At 42.3% G+C, this 14,612-nt stretch overlaps 1 protein-coding gene across 1 annotated transcript in view; it reads right to left on the bottom strand.

The window, feature by feature from the left end:
* The window catches only part of LOC115396285 (myelin basic protein), a 53,109-nt gene that overhangs the window by 13,009 nt on the left and 25,488 nt on the right, over positions 1 to 14,612 (bottom strand). Inside the window, exon 3 of the mRNA XM_030102068.1 lies at positions 7,431 to 7,515. Within this exon, the coding sequence (XP_029957928.1) occupies positions 7,431 to 7,515 (85 nt within the window). The remainder of the gene's footprint in view (positions 1 to 7,430; positions 7,516 to 14,612) is intronic.

Raw genomic sequence — 14,612 nt, 5'->3', positions numbered from 1 at the left:
AGAAGGATTCAGTCAGGAGGCACCACAACTCAGAATATTCAAGAATAAGTTTGTCACAGCACAAACACATCAGGTTTTTACTGTGGCTCTGTGGTTTTGACTTTGTTTCAGTACAAGCTCCTATGAAGACGTCATTCCTGGCTTGCGATAAATGAAAGTATTTGCACCTGTGAGAGTTTCAGTAATCAGTGAGAGCACTAAAGCACGCACCTGGAACCAATCTGCAGTGGAAGCAACGACCTTCAACAACGTTTCAAGTGAAAATATTGTTTTTAGTTTCAGGAAGCTTTTGCATTTATACCCAAGGTTTTAAAAACAATGTCCATTTAGGTGAAAAAGAAGGTGCAGAATGCACGATGAAGGGAAAACATGAGAGAAATTTGGCGCCTGCACAACAAACACATCAGGAAGGGAGTGAGAGAAGGGTCAGAGGGCAGAACAGCTTCAACACAATGAAAAGCCCATATTTATAAAATATGAAATACACTCAGCAGTAGTGTGTTATTCTGCGAAAAACAGTCAGACTGAGTCCAGGGAGCAGAGTTTGTGTGAGAGAGCTCTCTGGAGCTGGAAAGCTAGAGGATGAGTGTTTCAATCCAAAAAAGAAGCACCAAGAGGAGCATAATTCTGATGTTTTAAATAATGCGATTGTGGGCTGTGATGAAATAAACACCTACATTAAACACCAGAAGATCTCAAATCGTACTCGGTGATTACTTCCCTGCATTTATCCATTTCTGGCCATACACACTCATCACCCCTTCTTCAATTCATCCGGCGTCTCATCAGCTTTGGTCTGATTAAAACCAACCGCAGTGCGATAGCTGCATTAATATGTATGGAAATGATAAATATGTAAGTGATAATTCCATCCAAACTGTTAGTGTGCACCAAACAAGACAAAGCAACCCAACAAACTTTGGAGTGGCGTCACTTAAGTTCAACTCATGTCTAAATGCAAGAAAGATGAAAAAATGCCTCAATAAACCACACCCTCACCCACAGGAGGCTCCAGCCCACAGGACCCTCCTGATCAGGATGAAGCAGCATAGATGAAGGATGCATTTATGGTCAAACATGATGGGAACATCTGACATGATTTCAGCCTGAATGACTTTGACCCAGTGTCACTGAACATTTGGGTTGTCTGAGATTTAAATGTGGTTAAAAAAGTTAGTTAATCTGTACTTCAGAAGGCTCAGACTTCACTCATTAATCAATATTCAGACTGGAGTTATGCATTAAAGTGTCAGAAGTGTTTTTCTCTTCACTGCAGATTCTCCACAGCCCTTGGAAGTGTGGTTCGCCCCTCCGATCGCCAACCTGCTCTGGGATCGTCATTAATCACAAGCCTCAGTTTACGCGGCATATTGGACCACTCCAGTGGTCTGTGTGCGACGGGACGAGATGGGCTCTCATCTCTCTATTTGCTCACACACTCATCGTCACACAGATGGTAACGGCAGCGATGCCTGGCGCTCCAGCACTTGGACATATGGACGGGAACCGGACTGCCAGGAGCTGGAGGACGAGCCGGTTCACCAGCTGATCGAGACGCCTTCCAGAAGCCACTCTTATGCGGGTCTGGACACACTCTGAGTGCACCTACATCCCGGGCTTGTTTCAGGCTTCTACACTTGGATATTTGTCACAAAATAAAATGATGTTCCTGAAAAATGAGGACACTGTCCCGCTGAGAGTGAAGACTTCACAGTTACCAGACGCCATGAGATTGTTCCACAGGATGATTATCTGTGTCTTGATGAAGGCTCAGTACACCTCCGGGCAGTGAACAAAGGAGCCGGCGGAGTGAGGAAGAAGATACATTCATTAGTGAAGAGAGCAGACGAAGGGCACGGCAATAAATGAAAACCCCAGCTGTGTACATCACACACAATGCAGCGCAGGCTAAACCAGATATTAACTATGCACCGAGCTTCACACGAGGAAATCTAATTTTCGAAGAGTGAGTTCTGTTTTCAGTACGGCTCCGGCTGTGTTTTCAGGAGTTGGTTGGTATCCAAGGAGCAAATACAAAAAAAAAAAAATTATACTAACGATGACTAGAGTTTGTTTTGCACTGCTGACCAATGTGTCAACATATAACACACGCTGTGGTCAACGCTGGACAGCAAATCCAGAAAAAGACAACCACTTTACAACTGCGACCAATGAGCACACATCAATCAATAAACTAATGAAGGAACAGATTATAGCAATCATTCCTATTCAGTCCTATTATTGCACCTGAGATAAGAAGTTGGTGGAATTGACAAGCGCTTCAATGTAACAAATGGATTTTATAAATCTAATAAGCGTACAAATTAATTCGTAATGATTCACAGCTGAGCACACTGTGGGCTACACATAGACAGAAATAACATCTGGCCTTTTGTTTTTGCAGCAGAGCCTCTTGGGAAATACCTGTCAAAACAAATCGCTGCAGTATTCTGGGGAAACCTGTGGTCCGCTGTAATCTGTGTCCTTTCAGAAACAATGACAAAAAAGTAAAAAGTCAGACAACACACCAATCAAACCTAATTTAAAGAGAAATTCTTCATCTTTGAAGACAGCTTTCATATAGTCTCTTGAGGAAGTAGGAAAGAAGCAGTTTTAGACTATCCAGACACCCAACTCCAACCGTTTATGACGGATTACACAAGCAGTGACCCACATGTCCCTTCCGGCTCCCTCAGCCTCACACAGCTGATCAGACAGCCACTGTTAAGGCCTGAGTGTCTGTCTACAGCCGCTGATCACCTCTCCTCACTTTACTACGTGATAATAAAGAGAAAGTGACCAGAAAGACGGAACGGGCAGACCGGCGTCCCGAGCCGGGGGCCTGCTGCTAGCCGGGCCGGCTAATGGAGTCGTAATGGGCTTTTAACGGGCGCACAGCTGATGCCGGTGTTTGCCCTTCAGTGAAAAAAGCAGCGCAAACAGGAAGTTTAGCTGGGAGACGTCCCCAGACGCCGCGCAGGCCCGGGTGAGTCACGACGCCTGCTGATGGCGGCCACACCAAAACCAGATCCAATAAAGACATCCGAGCTGCCCTTCCATAAAGCACTCACAGCGCGCCAACTTGATGGAAACTCCTCATTCTTCCTCTCACCTCCAAATGGTGCTAAATGACTCTGACCCGGGCGCACGGGCCGGAATGGTGGTTTAACTGGAAGGAAACACGAGTCTGAAACGACATCGGAGGGCAGCGCCGAGTAAAGAGGCAGGTAAACATTAAACGTGTGCACTTGAATGCTGATTTGCACAGAAGCAGCTTCATTAACAGACTAAATGCTATAACGGTTCATTTTTACTGAAACAAACCCGAAGAAAATTGAGCCGACTTTCAAGCCGCTGCAGCAGCTGAATGAATGTCTGTAAATGCCAGTCTCATTATTCCTCCTCTACGGCGAGGCCAGACTCATCATTCAGAGCACATCTCAGGGTCCCTTCGCTACCAAGCTCGCATCCCAGGGTAATTTATCTGTGTTCTTATCACAAGCTGGAACAGGCGCCGCTGTGAGGAAGCCGAGGTGAGAAACTACTACAACAAGGTGGATTTGAAGATCAGAGTAAAGAAGGACTGATATTAAAATAGTTTCATGCGCAGAACCGGAGAGCTTCGCATCCCTGGATGCTGCAACACTCTGACTCGTGTGTCGACCCAAGCTGGAACTTTATCTGGTCGAATGCAACACATGCTGACGATCGGTGAGTCGACTAATGCCGTCAATAACTTGTTGAAACTCGCAATATGACGCCTCTTCAGGTTGTTCTCCTTCATACTTTGCTGCAGTGCCTCCACAGAGTTTCTTAAGAAAACTCTGTCAGCTCTGACGGGAACTTCTGATAAGGAGTCTGATGAGAATGTGTGATAAAAACAAGGCGACACTTCATTATCGAGATGATTTACTTCTCTACATCTCGTCAGACTCCGGGGTGAAAACGCTCTGTCAGTGTCAGTACAAATGAAGAAATCACCGCCTGTAAAATGACTGAAAAAACATCCATCCATCAATCCTGACAGGGAAAACTCACAACTACAAAAACAACCGACAGCCCCCACTAGTGGCCCGACAAGAAAACTACATCCTTCAGCATTTGTGGCATTTTTGTGAAAATGAACAGTAAATGCGAAAACAAAGTGTCTTCACTTGAAACGCTGCGGTGTAAAGGGGGTTCTAGCCGATCTTATATCAGCTCCTCGTGGTGTCAGGGCTCTATCGGCTCAGTCTTCTGCTGCTCAGGTTAACAGATTCCTGTCCTGTTTTAATTAAGCTGAGACTTTATTGACCCCCTTTAGGGAAGCAACACAGAGGAGGTTAGAGGGGTCTTGTTCAAGGACCCCCGGTGGTAACCTGAGGGTACTGCTGGATTTGAACCCACTAACCTCAGAATAGAATACAAAGTGTTTAAACACTGGTCTGAGCTCAGTATCGTCTTCTAGTTGTAGTTCGTCATCCTGGATTCTGATTCTAACCTGATCTGTTGAGTTTTACAATCAATCCTGCTCTGTCATGTGTCGCTCTGCTGTTTATCTGCTGCTCGCCGATTGTATTCATCCGTATCTTGTCAGCATCAGTTGCTTCCATTGTCTTTTTAAGTCTAGTCGGTCCCGTTTAACACGCTGTGTTCATTTTGTGTAAAGAATCTGCTCCGATAAAGACTGGAAACTGACGGCCACAATGGTGGTGAGAGAGCTGCTTTTTCCTCCATTCTTTATTACTTTAGACCAACTGTAACACAAGGCTACCACACGCAGAGAAACACAGTTTCTCTCCCAAAAAGCTGCCTTTTTACAGTCTCTGACAGAAAAACAGGTCACGAAAAGCCTCAGAGCTGAACTCTGGGTTAAAGAAGCCTCCAGCTACTCAGTGACAGTGATGGACATCTCATCCGATCCTCAGAATTCATCCTCATTCAAAGAAAGTCAAGTGAATGAACTCAGTAACCACCAGTGGACGTGCTTCAGGGCATCAGACTCTGCCCTCCTCTGCTGAGCTGCAGTACTACAAAGACACTTTCTCACCTCTGCCCTTTGCTTGGACGGGAAAACTTTTCACAATTTAGAAACTCTGGGCTCCTGAGTGCTTTTTTTTTTTCTCCTGTGTTGAACGGCTGACTCCGATATAAAAAAAAAAAACAAAACAAAAAAAACAAAACAAAAAAACAAATCACAGCCAGAAAGCCTCCTCACATGAATTGCCTTGAGGGAAGATATGCACTCTCTTCGTTGGCGTGATGAAGCACAATCTGCTTAAAGTTGCCAAAAGCAAAACAGGCAAAAAAAAAGCTGAGTTGAAGCAGCCTGCAGGGTCAATTCTGTGTAACCCATCTTTAAAAGAGACACTTTTAAAATAACTCTGACAAGACCTTTGCTGGCATTTTGTGCAATTCCTATTCATGATCAGTTGTCCTCAATACATTCCTGCTTCCTGCACTGACGGAACACGTTTCAACCAGCAATTCAGGATATTTCAGATATCAATTCCCAAGACAGACATTGCATTTTGTTATATCCTGTCGAGGGTGAATACATACCCATCAATCTTGAGGGTGTCTGCCTGTTTGCAGCGTAGCTTTTGGCCCAAACACCAAATATTGACCCCTAAGCATCAATAGTTCTTTTTATTTGTAGCTGTTTTTAATTCATCAAGATTTACAAGAGCGATTGCTGCGGCAGTAAATATCTGTAGCTCAGTTTCCTCACACGTAACGACGCCAGAGTGGCTTCAGCCTCACACTTTGCTCTCCCAAATACACTCGCATAAGCTACTGCATCTGAATCTGACATATTTTGTCATGTAGGGAATTCAAATGAGTTTCTGTGCAATCAAATTAATGTTTAGAATTTTAATGGATTTAATCCCTACACCACAGATTGGAAGTTTATTGAACTAAATGTTAAATAATTTATATTTTCCCCTGTTAGTAAAGTGGCAACAGCATCACTGGAGGCATTCAAGGAGCGTAGGCCATCTGTGTTTTAAAAATTCTTCAGACGTACTTCATAGGTCCTGCTGAACTCTGGCTTGAGACAAAAATATCTGCTTTTGGTTGTTCGTTACATTTTTAAAAACTTGAGATATTTTACAACAACAGCTGGATTTTGAGAAGAATAACATCCAAACAACCCGAAATGAGACGCGACTAAGACTATTATGCAGGTTTCTTATACATATTCATCACGTTTGTGATATTTTTCCTGTCTGTTACTTAATTAGGAAACTCTTACTGAGTACAACAAGTGCCGAAAACACAGAATTCTGCCAGATGAAATGGGACGTGGGACAAATACAAGAAAGGAAAAGCAGAGTGGTAAACAATTAAATAAGAGCTCCATTTTCGGCGCTGAAAAACTTTCAGCTGATGTCTGAATGCAACTGGAACACCTGCTTCAGAAAACAGGAAGTGGAGACATCTGCCCCATGGAAAAAAAAAACAAAACAAAAACTACTGTATGAAGCAAAATAGCTTTCTTAACTTTTCAGACTGTTTTCTCAAATTTTGTTTTCAATGTCAGTGTTTTTAATTGCGATGATGTTTTAATTTTGAAAAAATGTTGCTAGTATGAACAAAGCCAAATCATGTGGGGGAGAGGCATCAAATCCAGCTTAGTTCAGGGGCCACATGCGGCGCAGTTTCATGTTGAGGGGGGCCAGACTGGTAAAATAGTGCCAGAATAACCTTCAAATTTAAATTTGACGTTGTCGGTGTACGCGGGGGTGGGTGGGTGGGGGGGGGGGGGGGGGGGGGGGGGGGGGCTGCAGGCTTGTTTTGTGTCGTTGGTGGTCTTTCACATGGCGGGGGTGGGTGGCGTTGGCTCCGGGGGGTGAGGCAGGCTTCCCCTCTGGGTCTGAGTGGGGCCCTGGCTCTTCTTCAAAATGCCGAGTACATGTGATGAAAATGTCAATATTTTTGCAAAATAACCACAGAAAAAAACCTTCCGGTGCAAAATACAGTGGAATGTCCAGAATTTGTCTGATTCTGCTTGATGCTTCAGCAACTTCAGAAGGATGTCAATGTTCAGTTGTCAATTCAAAACAGACAAAATCGCTGTTCTGACCTGCTCTGTTGAACTCCACACATGTCCATATTTTTTGTTTAATTCCATATTTTGTGGCTGGCTTCAGGTATCCTCAAGGCACAGCCCTCTGTGTGTGTATTTGCTTGTTTATGCTGCTCTGCAACACCTTAAAGTAACACTGCGGTGAGGTCTGAGTGCTGCTTTGATGCTAAATAATACTCTGCATTATATGTTTTGAACTGTTTGTACTATTATACAAGACATACTACATTCCCTGCAGACTACAAGTGGCCTTTCACTGAATATGCAATCTCACTGTGAGTGTGTGAATACACACATATTCCTCATTGTGTGCAGCCTGAGTTCACAGTAATGTCAACATATGCTTTTTACGGCCTCTTACCGAAAACTTCGTCCTGCACTTCAGGCTCCGTTGCATTCGTCAGCGCCGTGGTTACTACCGCTGCCTCGGGTTCGGGTGTCGAAGCCTTTAAAAGAACACACACACACACACACACACACAGATTGAAGAGGTGAGACACTGGGGCGCCATGGCAACAGAGCAGAGACGGAGGCTGACAAAGAGATAGTGAAGCTTCCTTTTAGCACCTGTTCTTCGATGGAGCCCAATCACATGCACACTCAGAAGAACACGAGAGCCGATAGGTTTGATAAAACATGCAGAAAAAAGGGACAAGCATAAAGATTTAAGTGGATCTGAAACGAGGCCAAACAGTGAAAACTGCAGCTCTTGTGAGCAGATCCGTCCACCAAAGCATTGCTGCAGACTCTCATGGAAAATGGTAATAACTGACTCTCTTAATGAAACTGATTTGAGGAAAACAACTAGTTGAAGCTTGACCTGACATCTAAATTCTCTAAAATCTCAATCCAATGGAGCATCTGTGGGATGTGCAGGGGAAGAAAGTTGAATCCATACCTAAAGGAGCCACTCATAGCAATCGGCGGTCTAGTCAAGGTCACGTCCACACAAATCAGGTTGGATTGAAAAGGAAAGTTTATTGTGCTTGTTTCAGATACACTGAAATACACACAAGAGGAAATGAAGGCTTCCTTTACTGATCAACCTGTTAGATTACACAGTGAGATTTACTGGAGACAAATCCATACACAGTTCTTTAAGTGCCAAGTCCAGCGAACAGAGTGGGATCTGGTGGTGTGGTGAAGCCGGGGCTCCAGTCCTTCCAACTGGAAGTTAAATTCATGGCGACATTGCCATCTTGAGTCCTTGAAGGAGAATGAGCCACAGTGAAGTGTGTGCAGACAAAGGCAGCTGCTGTTGGCGAAGAGTCGTCAATCATTTCTTTTTTCTTTTTTTTTTTTTTTTGACACAAATGCTGATGTGAAAGTTAGGATTTAATTAAAGGGTGTTACATCGTGATCACAGCTGTTTGAAATCCCAACAGTTTGTTTAAAAGAAATGTTGCCGCATCTTGGGTTTTCAGAGTGAAAACAGGAAGCAGAGCTCACAGATGTCTGCTGTGATGCTTAGAGAGACACGGAGACATCACGACTGAAAACACTGCGGCAGCTCTCTGTCTGCTCAACCTGTCAAGCAATGTTTAAAGTCATAACTTTAACAGGATACGATCTGAACTTGGGCCGCTCTGCAGAAAGTACTCAACCACTTGGAAACAGTTTCTTTAGTTTTCCATTGTCTTGCTGTGGGAGTTTCTTCAGTCTTGCTTGATTTCTTGACATTTGATTGACAGAATCACTTAAAAGTGTGCACCCTCAACAATATAACCTGACAAAAGACAAACAGCCTTTCATGGTTTTGCTACCAAAACTCCAGTCTGTGACAGATAATATCTGTTTGTTTCACTCGTCTGGTTTATATCTGACACTATTTATTTTCCTCAGAGTAAAATAGAAACGGAACATTTTTCAGGTGCCAGCTTGAACTGCACGACAAATAGACAATTTATTTTCACTGGGACTTCAAGATGTGCAACAAACACGTCGCAAATGAGTGACTGAGCTGCGTTGAATTCAGCTCATGCACGTTACATTCGTATTCTGCAAAGTCAAAATGAAAGCACACAAAAAAATGTGTTTAACTAATTAAAAAATCGGCATACTTTTGGGACACAAGCCAGAAGTCAGAAGCACAATAATGAAGAAAAATGGCCAAAAATAAAGCGCTGCTGGTGAGCACTGCAGACGCACGTGGAACAGCAGGTCACAGCGTAATGGCCGGTAATGTAATGATTACCATGGCTTTCTGAACGTGATAAATGTAATAAAGCCAATAATGGAACAATTTGACATTAATGTAATAGAATAAAAGATTTTTCACGACCGCAACATCGAGAAAATGCTGCAGAGTTTGAATCCTTGGGATGTAACAGCTTTCCCATGTAATATACTGTACCAATTTTTGGGTAAACTTGTCTTCATTTTCACCTAACCATGGTGATTTCATGCGTTCTTATTTCCTCCTCATCTTCAATGACGAAGCACATTTTCTACTTCCGTGTGGGTTTGCTGTCATGGCAACATCATTCAAAGAGAGTTCGTACGCCGTCGCTAATGAAGCCAGCGTGCAGAGAAGAGCGGCGGTGACGTGGTCCTATCACCACAGGACATGCGGAGTGCGGTGAGCAAACACACTCCTCAGGGCTGATTAAGGTCAACAGCTTCCAGATTATTCAAAATTTCTGGCGGTTTAATTATGAAAACAAATGACATACATCATTAGGTGATGAAGAGACTCATGTTCATTAATTAAAGGTGGCACTTGACTGTGTGATGGATGAGGGTCCTTACTTTTTATCACAATCATTAAAAACTACGCAAAATACAAGGTTACCAAGAGATCAATCACATGTATGATGTGGACAGGAAGAACCCGTCAGCAACTGGGATTTACTCACACAAATTACAACAATTTCTTCAATCGCAGCAGGGGAAGTCTATCTAATGACAACTGTTTGTCTCATCAACGTAGTTTAATGAAAGAATGCTTTTAGTAGTAAATTCTACTTGAAATTCAGTCTTTCTTCTCTTTCTTCCAGTCAGATATTTGAGCTTCACTGCATGAAGACTCAGACAATGATCCTTCTTTCCGAGTTCTTCCCCTGAAGCAGTCGATCTGCGCTCACTGAAAACCTGTTTTTAAAGGGCAAACCAACATTTCTGACCCGACGATGATTCCGTTTCTAATCAATCAAACTGACGTGACGCCAGTCCAAAGACGGAAATTCACGCATCCGAAAGAGACTTTAAAGTTTGCAATCTGACGTGGTTACAATGTCCTTTAGTCTTTCATGCATGTCAACAAAAAAGCAAACTCGCGTTGCACTGCATAATGAAGACAGAGAGATGAGAGATAAGGAAGACGCTGCACCAACAGATGGATGATTATTATGAAACAGCACGACAGACAAAACGGAAAGACAAGCAGGACCATCTGCACCTCCAGTCTTTTTAGGGGGGAAATTCATAAAGTTCACATTATCGCCGCCTTCTTACAGTCTGGCACAGTCGGAAGTTTTCCTTCATTAACACACTCAGCATCCAGGCTTTATCACACACACACACACACACACACACACACACACACACACGCAGTTAGCCGTCTTATCTCTGTCTGCAGCCTTGCATTTCGTTGCATAATGCAAACAACAAATTCACATTCAGCCCATTTAGCTGCTTTCTACTGGACGATTCTGAATCACACCCCCTTCAATATGTTGTGACATTTTCCAGACTGGACATGTAGCTTACCGACGGCCTCGCTGTCATCCTGACCTCACACTCACACCTTCATCGGTGGTGACAAGTTCTTTTTTCCAGGCGATAGTGAAGCATCACCTGACCTTGCAGCACAGAAACTCGGTTTGCCCGTTTCCTCTGAATTACATGGAAAACAACCACATGTATGAAGTTATTAGAGACAGCTCACCTTGCCTTCTGTAAGAGTCTCGGTAGGGACTGCTTCCTGGTTTTTGTGCAAGTCATTGCATGACTCTACGTATGAGGGAGCAGAACGAATACTCTATAAAACGATCTGCTTCTGTAGCGGTTTATATGAGGCATCAAGCAGATTATCAATTGGCCAAGACTATGTCTTACCATTCGATCTGAAATTTAATCTGATCAGAGTGAATCGGATCCACTTAACGGTTTACATGAGACATTTAAAATCCTCACAATCTGATTATAAGGAGGATCTATGGACCCATGTACACAGGGCGACTGACTGCAGCAGCCTGGAGGAATCTTCTAACAGACAGGGCTTTGGGGATGAACACATGCAGTTTCCAACCCTCACAATCTGACTTTTGCCCACGTTCACTCATCACAATGTCCCATTTTTCTTGCTTCCATTCCAGCAACCTTGAGGACACAATCAGAAAATGTTTCTTGGTTTGTTTTCAATAAATATATTTTCCAGAAGTCCCTGAAATGAAATAATGTGGCCAGCTTCGTGTGTTCATGGTCAGGATCTTCAACTGAATAGAGTGCTCATAACATGCTGCTGAAGGAAGGGTGGCAAACAAAGGAACAATGAAGAATCTTATAAGGCAGTTCAACATTACAGCAACATGACGGTGGCCTCAGAGAGACAACGCGGCTCCACCCAGACGTCTGAATCCCATTTATAGGTGGGATCTGGATGGAAAATTGAGCTAGAAGAAAGAAGAGGACTGCTGTGGACGCCTTCCAAAGAGACTTGATTGAAAACTTTCAAAGCAGACGCCTGTCCCGTCTCCAGTCTGCTGCGAGGTGATGTCCGTGCCCTTCACGGTTTCAACCCGTTCATTCTTCAGGGACAGGAGACAAATGGAGTGCTCCCATTTACCTTCACCTTTTCACAAGAGGTAAAAAGAGGAGCGACGCCTCTGAGGCCTTTTCCTCAAAAGGCCAGATTTTATACAGAATTGATCTTTGCCAAAATGCCAAGAGAACAATCTCACACTTTTCAGGCTACCTATTGAGAGTCCAACGAACTTCAATCATCTGCTGAAACTGGCCAACTGATGACCTTTAGTACCTGAGAAAAAAAGATGTTTGCAGGGTTTTCCACTGGAAGGGCCAAAGGAGTCATGAAAATAAAGTCGATTCGAAAGATTATCTGACAAGATGAAAATATCAAACACTGTTTCTTCCATTGGGATAAATCAGCCAGTAGGGTTACCAATAAAATAACTTCATTTTCTCATCCACCCATCTTCTATGACTGTGTTAGGAAACCCATATACACACAGGGAGATCATGCAAACTCCACCCAGAAAGGCCCAGCTGGTATTTGAACCCATGACCTTCTCCCAGCGAGGCGAGAGCACTCACCTTTCACTGTGAAATTATCACAAAACAACTTTGATACTGTGAAAATTAAGGTTGATTTGGATTATAGTGCGAGATTTACGTCTTTTAAAAGCAGAGAAATCATCTTCTCTCTGTTTTAAAAAGGCAATTTATTTGAGGTATTTAGTGCGGAGAGCAGGTGAAGCACCGATTAGAGGGGAAGCAATTCTGTCTCCCTGTTATGAAAATTAAAGTACTAAAAAGCACTTTGCTACAGAGTATGCTGTGAATGATAAGGTTAGGAGTGGTTAAAAACTCTGTATATTAGCTCTGTCGTTGATTTACGATGCTGCTGAACCCGCCCGCCAAGTAACACTCACTGGTTTAATGAAGTAAATCTGAGTCTAAAGAATGTCGAAAAACTGATGAGCGCTACATCAATCAATCAATCAATCAATTTATTTTTGTATAGCCCAGTATCACAACAACAGTTGCCTCAGAGGGCTTCAAGATGTTACATTGGTCGGTAAAAATAAAAACAGTGAATAAGCATAATGGTAATATGTCAATATTTACAGTAACGAGACAAAACGAAGCAACCACCGCCTTAGACCTTCACATCCGGCAAGAAAAAACTCCAAAAACCCAGTGGGAAAAGAAGAAATCTTGGGGAGAACCACAGTATGGAGGGATCCCTCTCCCAGGGACGGATATCAAACACATAGACGCAATGAGACGATCTGTTCATAGAAAAAATGAAGTCAATAACCTGTACAGCTATCTTGTTGGAGATGTTCTCCAACAAGTATTCTGGCCACACTGGATTTTGAAGAGGATCATCATCCTGTTTTTTTTTTTTGGAAACATAAGAAAATAACTTTTCTGGGGAAAGTATAAGTGAAGAATTAAGATAAATATGTAGATATGAGCTCCCTGAGAGCTGCTCGATCTGTTATATTTGTAAAATCCCCAAATGAAAGGTTCCACAAAATGAAAAATAACTCGTAAAAGAATTGTTAGGTACAAAGAGGAAAACAACTGTGAAGAATTGTGGCAAGAAAAACACGACCAACAAAAAAATCAGTGGCGAAAGATCTTCTCAGAAGTCATTTTATTAATGGAAACATTAAATCACAGATACAGACTCAAAAAGGCTCAACTGGAAAACTAATGGAGGAAATGGACTGAAATGGACAATTAGTGAATAAATCTGTCTTTAAGGCTTGAATGATATGAAGTGATAATTCATTTTGTGTGTGAATAAAACGTTAGTTTTTAGGTAAATATTTAAGCAACTAATATATTTATATATTTTATATATTGTAATAAGTCAATAATGTAATAATCTAACATTAGATTAATAATAATGTTTACATAACACTGTCAATCATTTCTGAAGTTATTTCCTTATTGGTTGATTATCATATTATTGAAGGCTGCATTTAAAATAAAATCCTTGAGTAATATTACTTGAAGAAGAGTTCATTTCTGGTGAGTGGGTTTATTACCTCCTCCAGGAGGCTATGTAATCACTTCGGTTGGTTGGTTTGTTGGTTGGCTTGTTAGCAACATTGTGGAAAAAGTTATGGAGAAATTGCAATGAAACTTAGTGGAAAGGTGGGTCTTGGGCTAACTTAGAATCCATTAAATTTTGGTGATGATCCGGATCACTGTCTGGATCCAGGAATTTTTTAAAAGATTCTTTATCATTGAGAGATAGGACCGTCTTTCACATAGTTGGGCATAACTCAACAATAAATGACGAGGGGGCTTAGCAAAACATTACAGTGTCAGTTCTTCAATGACTCTAAGAGATATCAGCTGCTGATCCAGATCAGGAAGTATTCTGGATACCAGGATCCAGAAGAGACAAAAATAGGGGGATTCCGGAGTGTCAGTCACTGTGAGGCAACACACTGAGATATGAACATGCAACAAACAGCTTTCTCCCATACATTGTTTGTGTTGGGGAGAAACAAAATGTTTTTCATTATACATGGTGTTCTTATTGTTGTTGGTGACTGATTTGAGCTGTGGCGGAGGTCTGCGCTCTCTGAGTGCCAAATTCTAGTTTAGTCTGTTTTTAAGCACGTTTGTGTAACAAAAAGAAAGTTAAAGTGGATTTCGCAGCCCAGAAATCAATCTTTTTGAATCATCAGTCATCGTTCTTTCTCAATTATATTTGCAATTTTATTATATTACCGGGAAGTTGATACATCATTGTTAATAAAAGAATTAAAACGGTTGCGACTGTGGTGATCAGATCAGCAAAAAAATTTGATATCTTGATCAATATGTGTACGGACGGATA

This window comes from Salarias fasciatus, chromosome 11, assembly GCF_902148845.1.
Source record: "Salarias fasciatus chromosome 11, fSalaFa1.1, whole genome shotgun sequence".
Classification (NCBI taxonomy): Eukaryota; Metazoa; Chordata; class Actinopteri; order Blenniiformes; family Blenniidae; genus Salarias; species Salarias fasciatus.
Note: the sequence above shows the minus strand (reverse complement) of the source record. Positions and strands in the feature narration are given on the sequence as shown.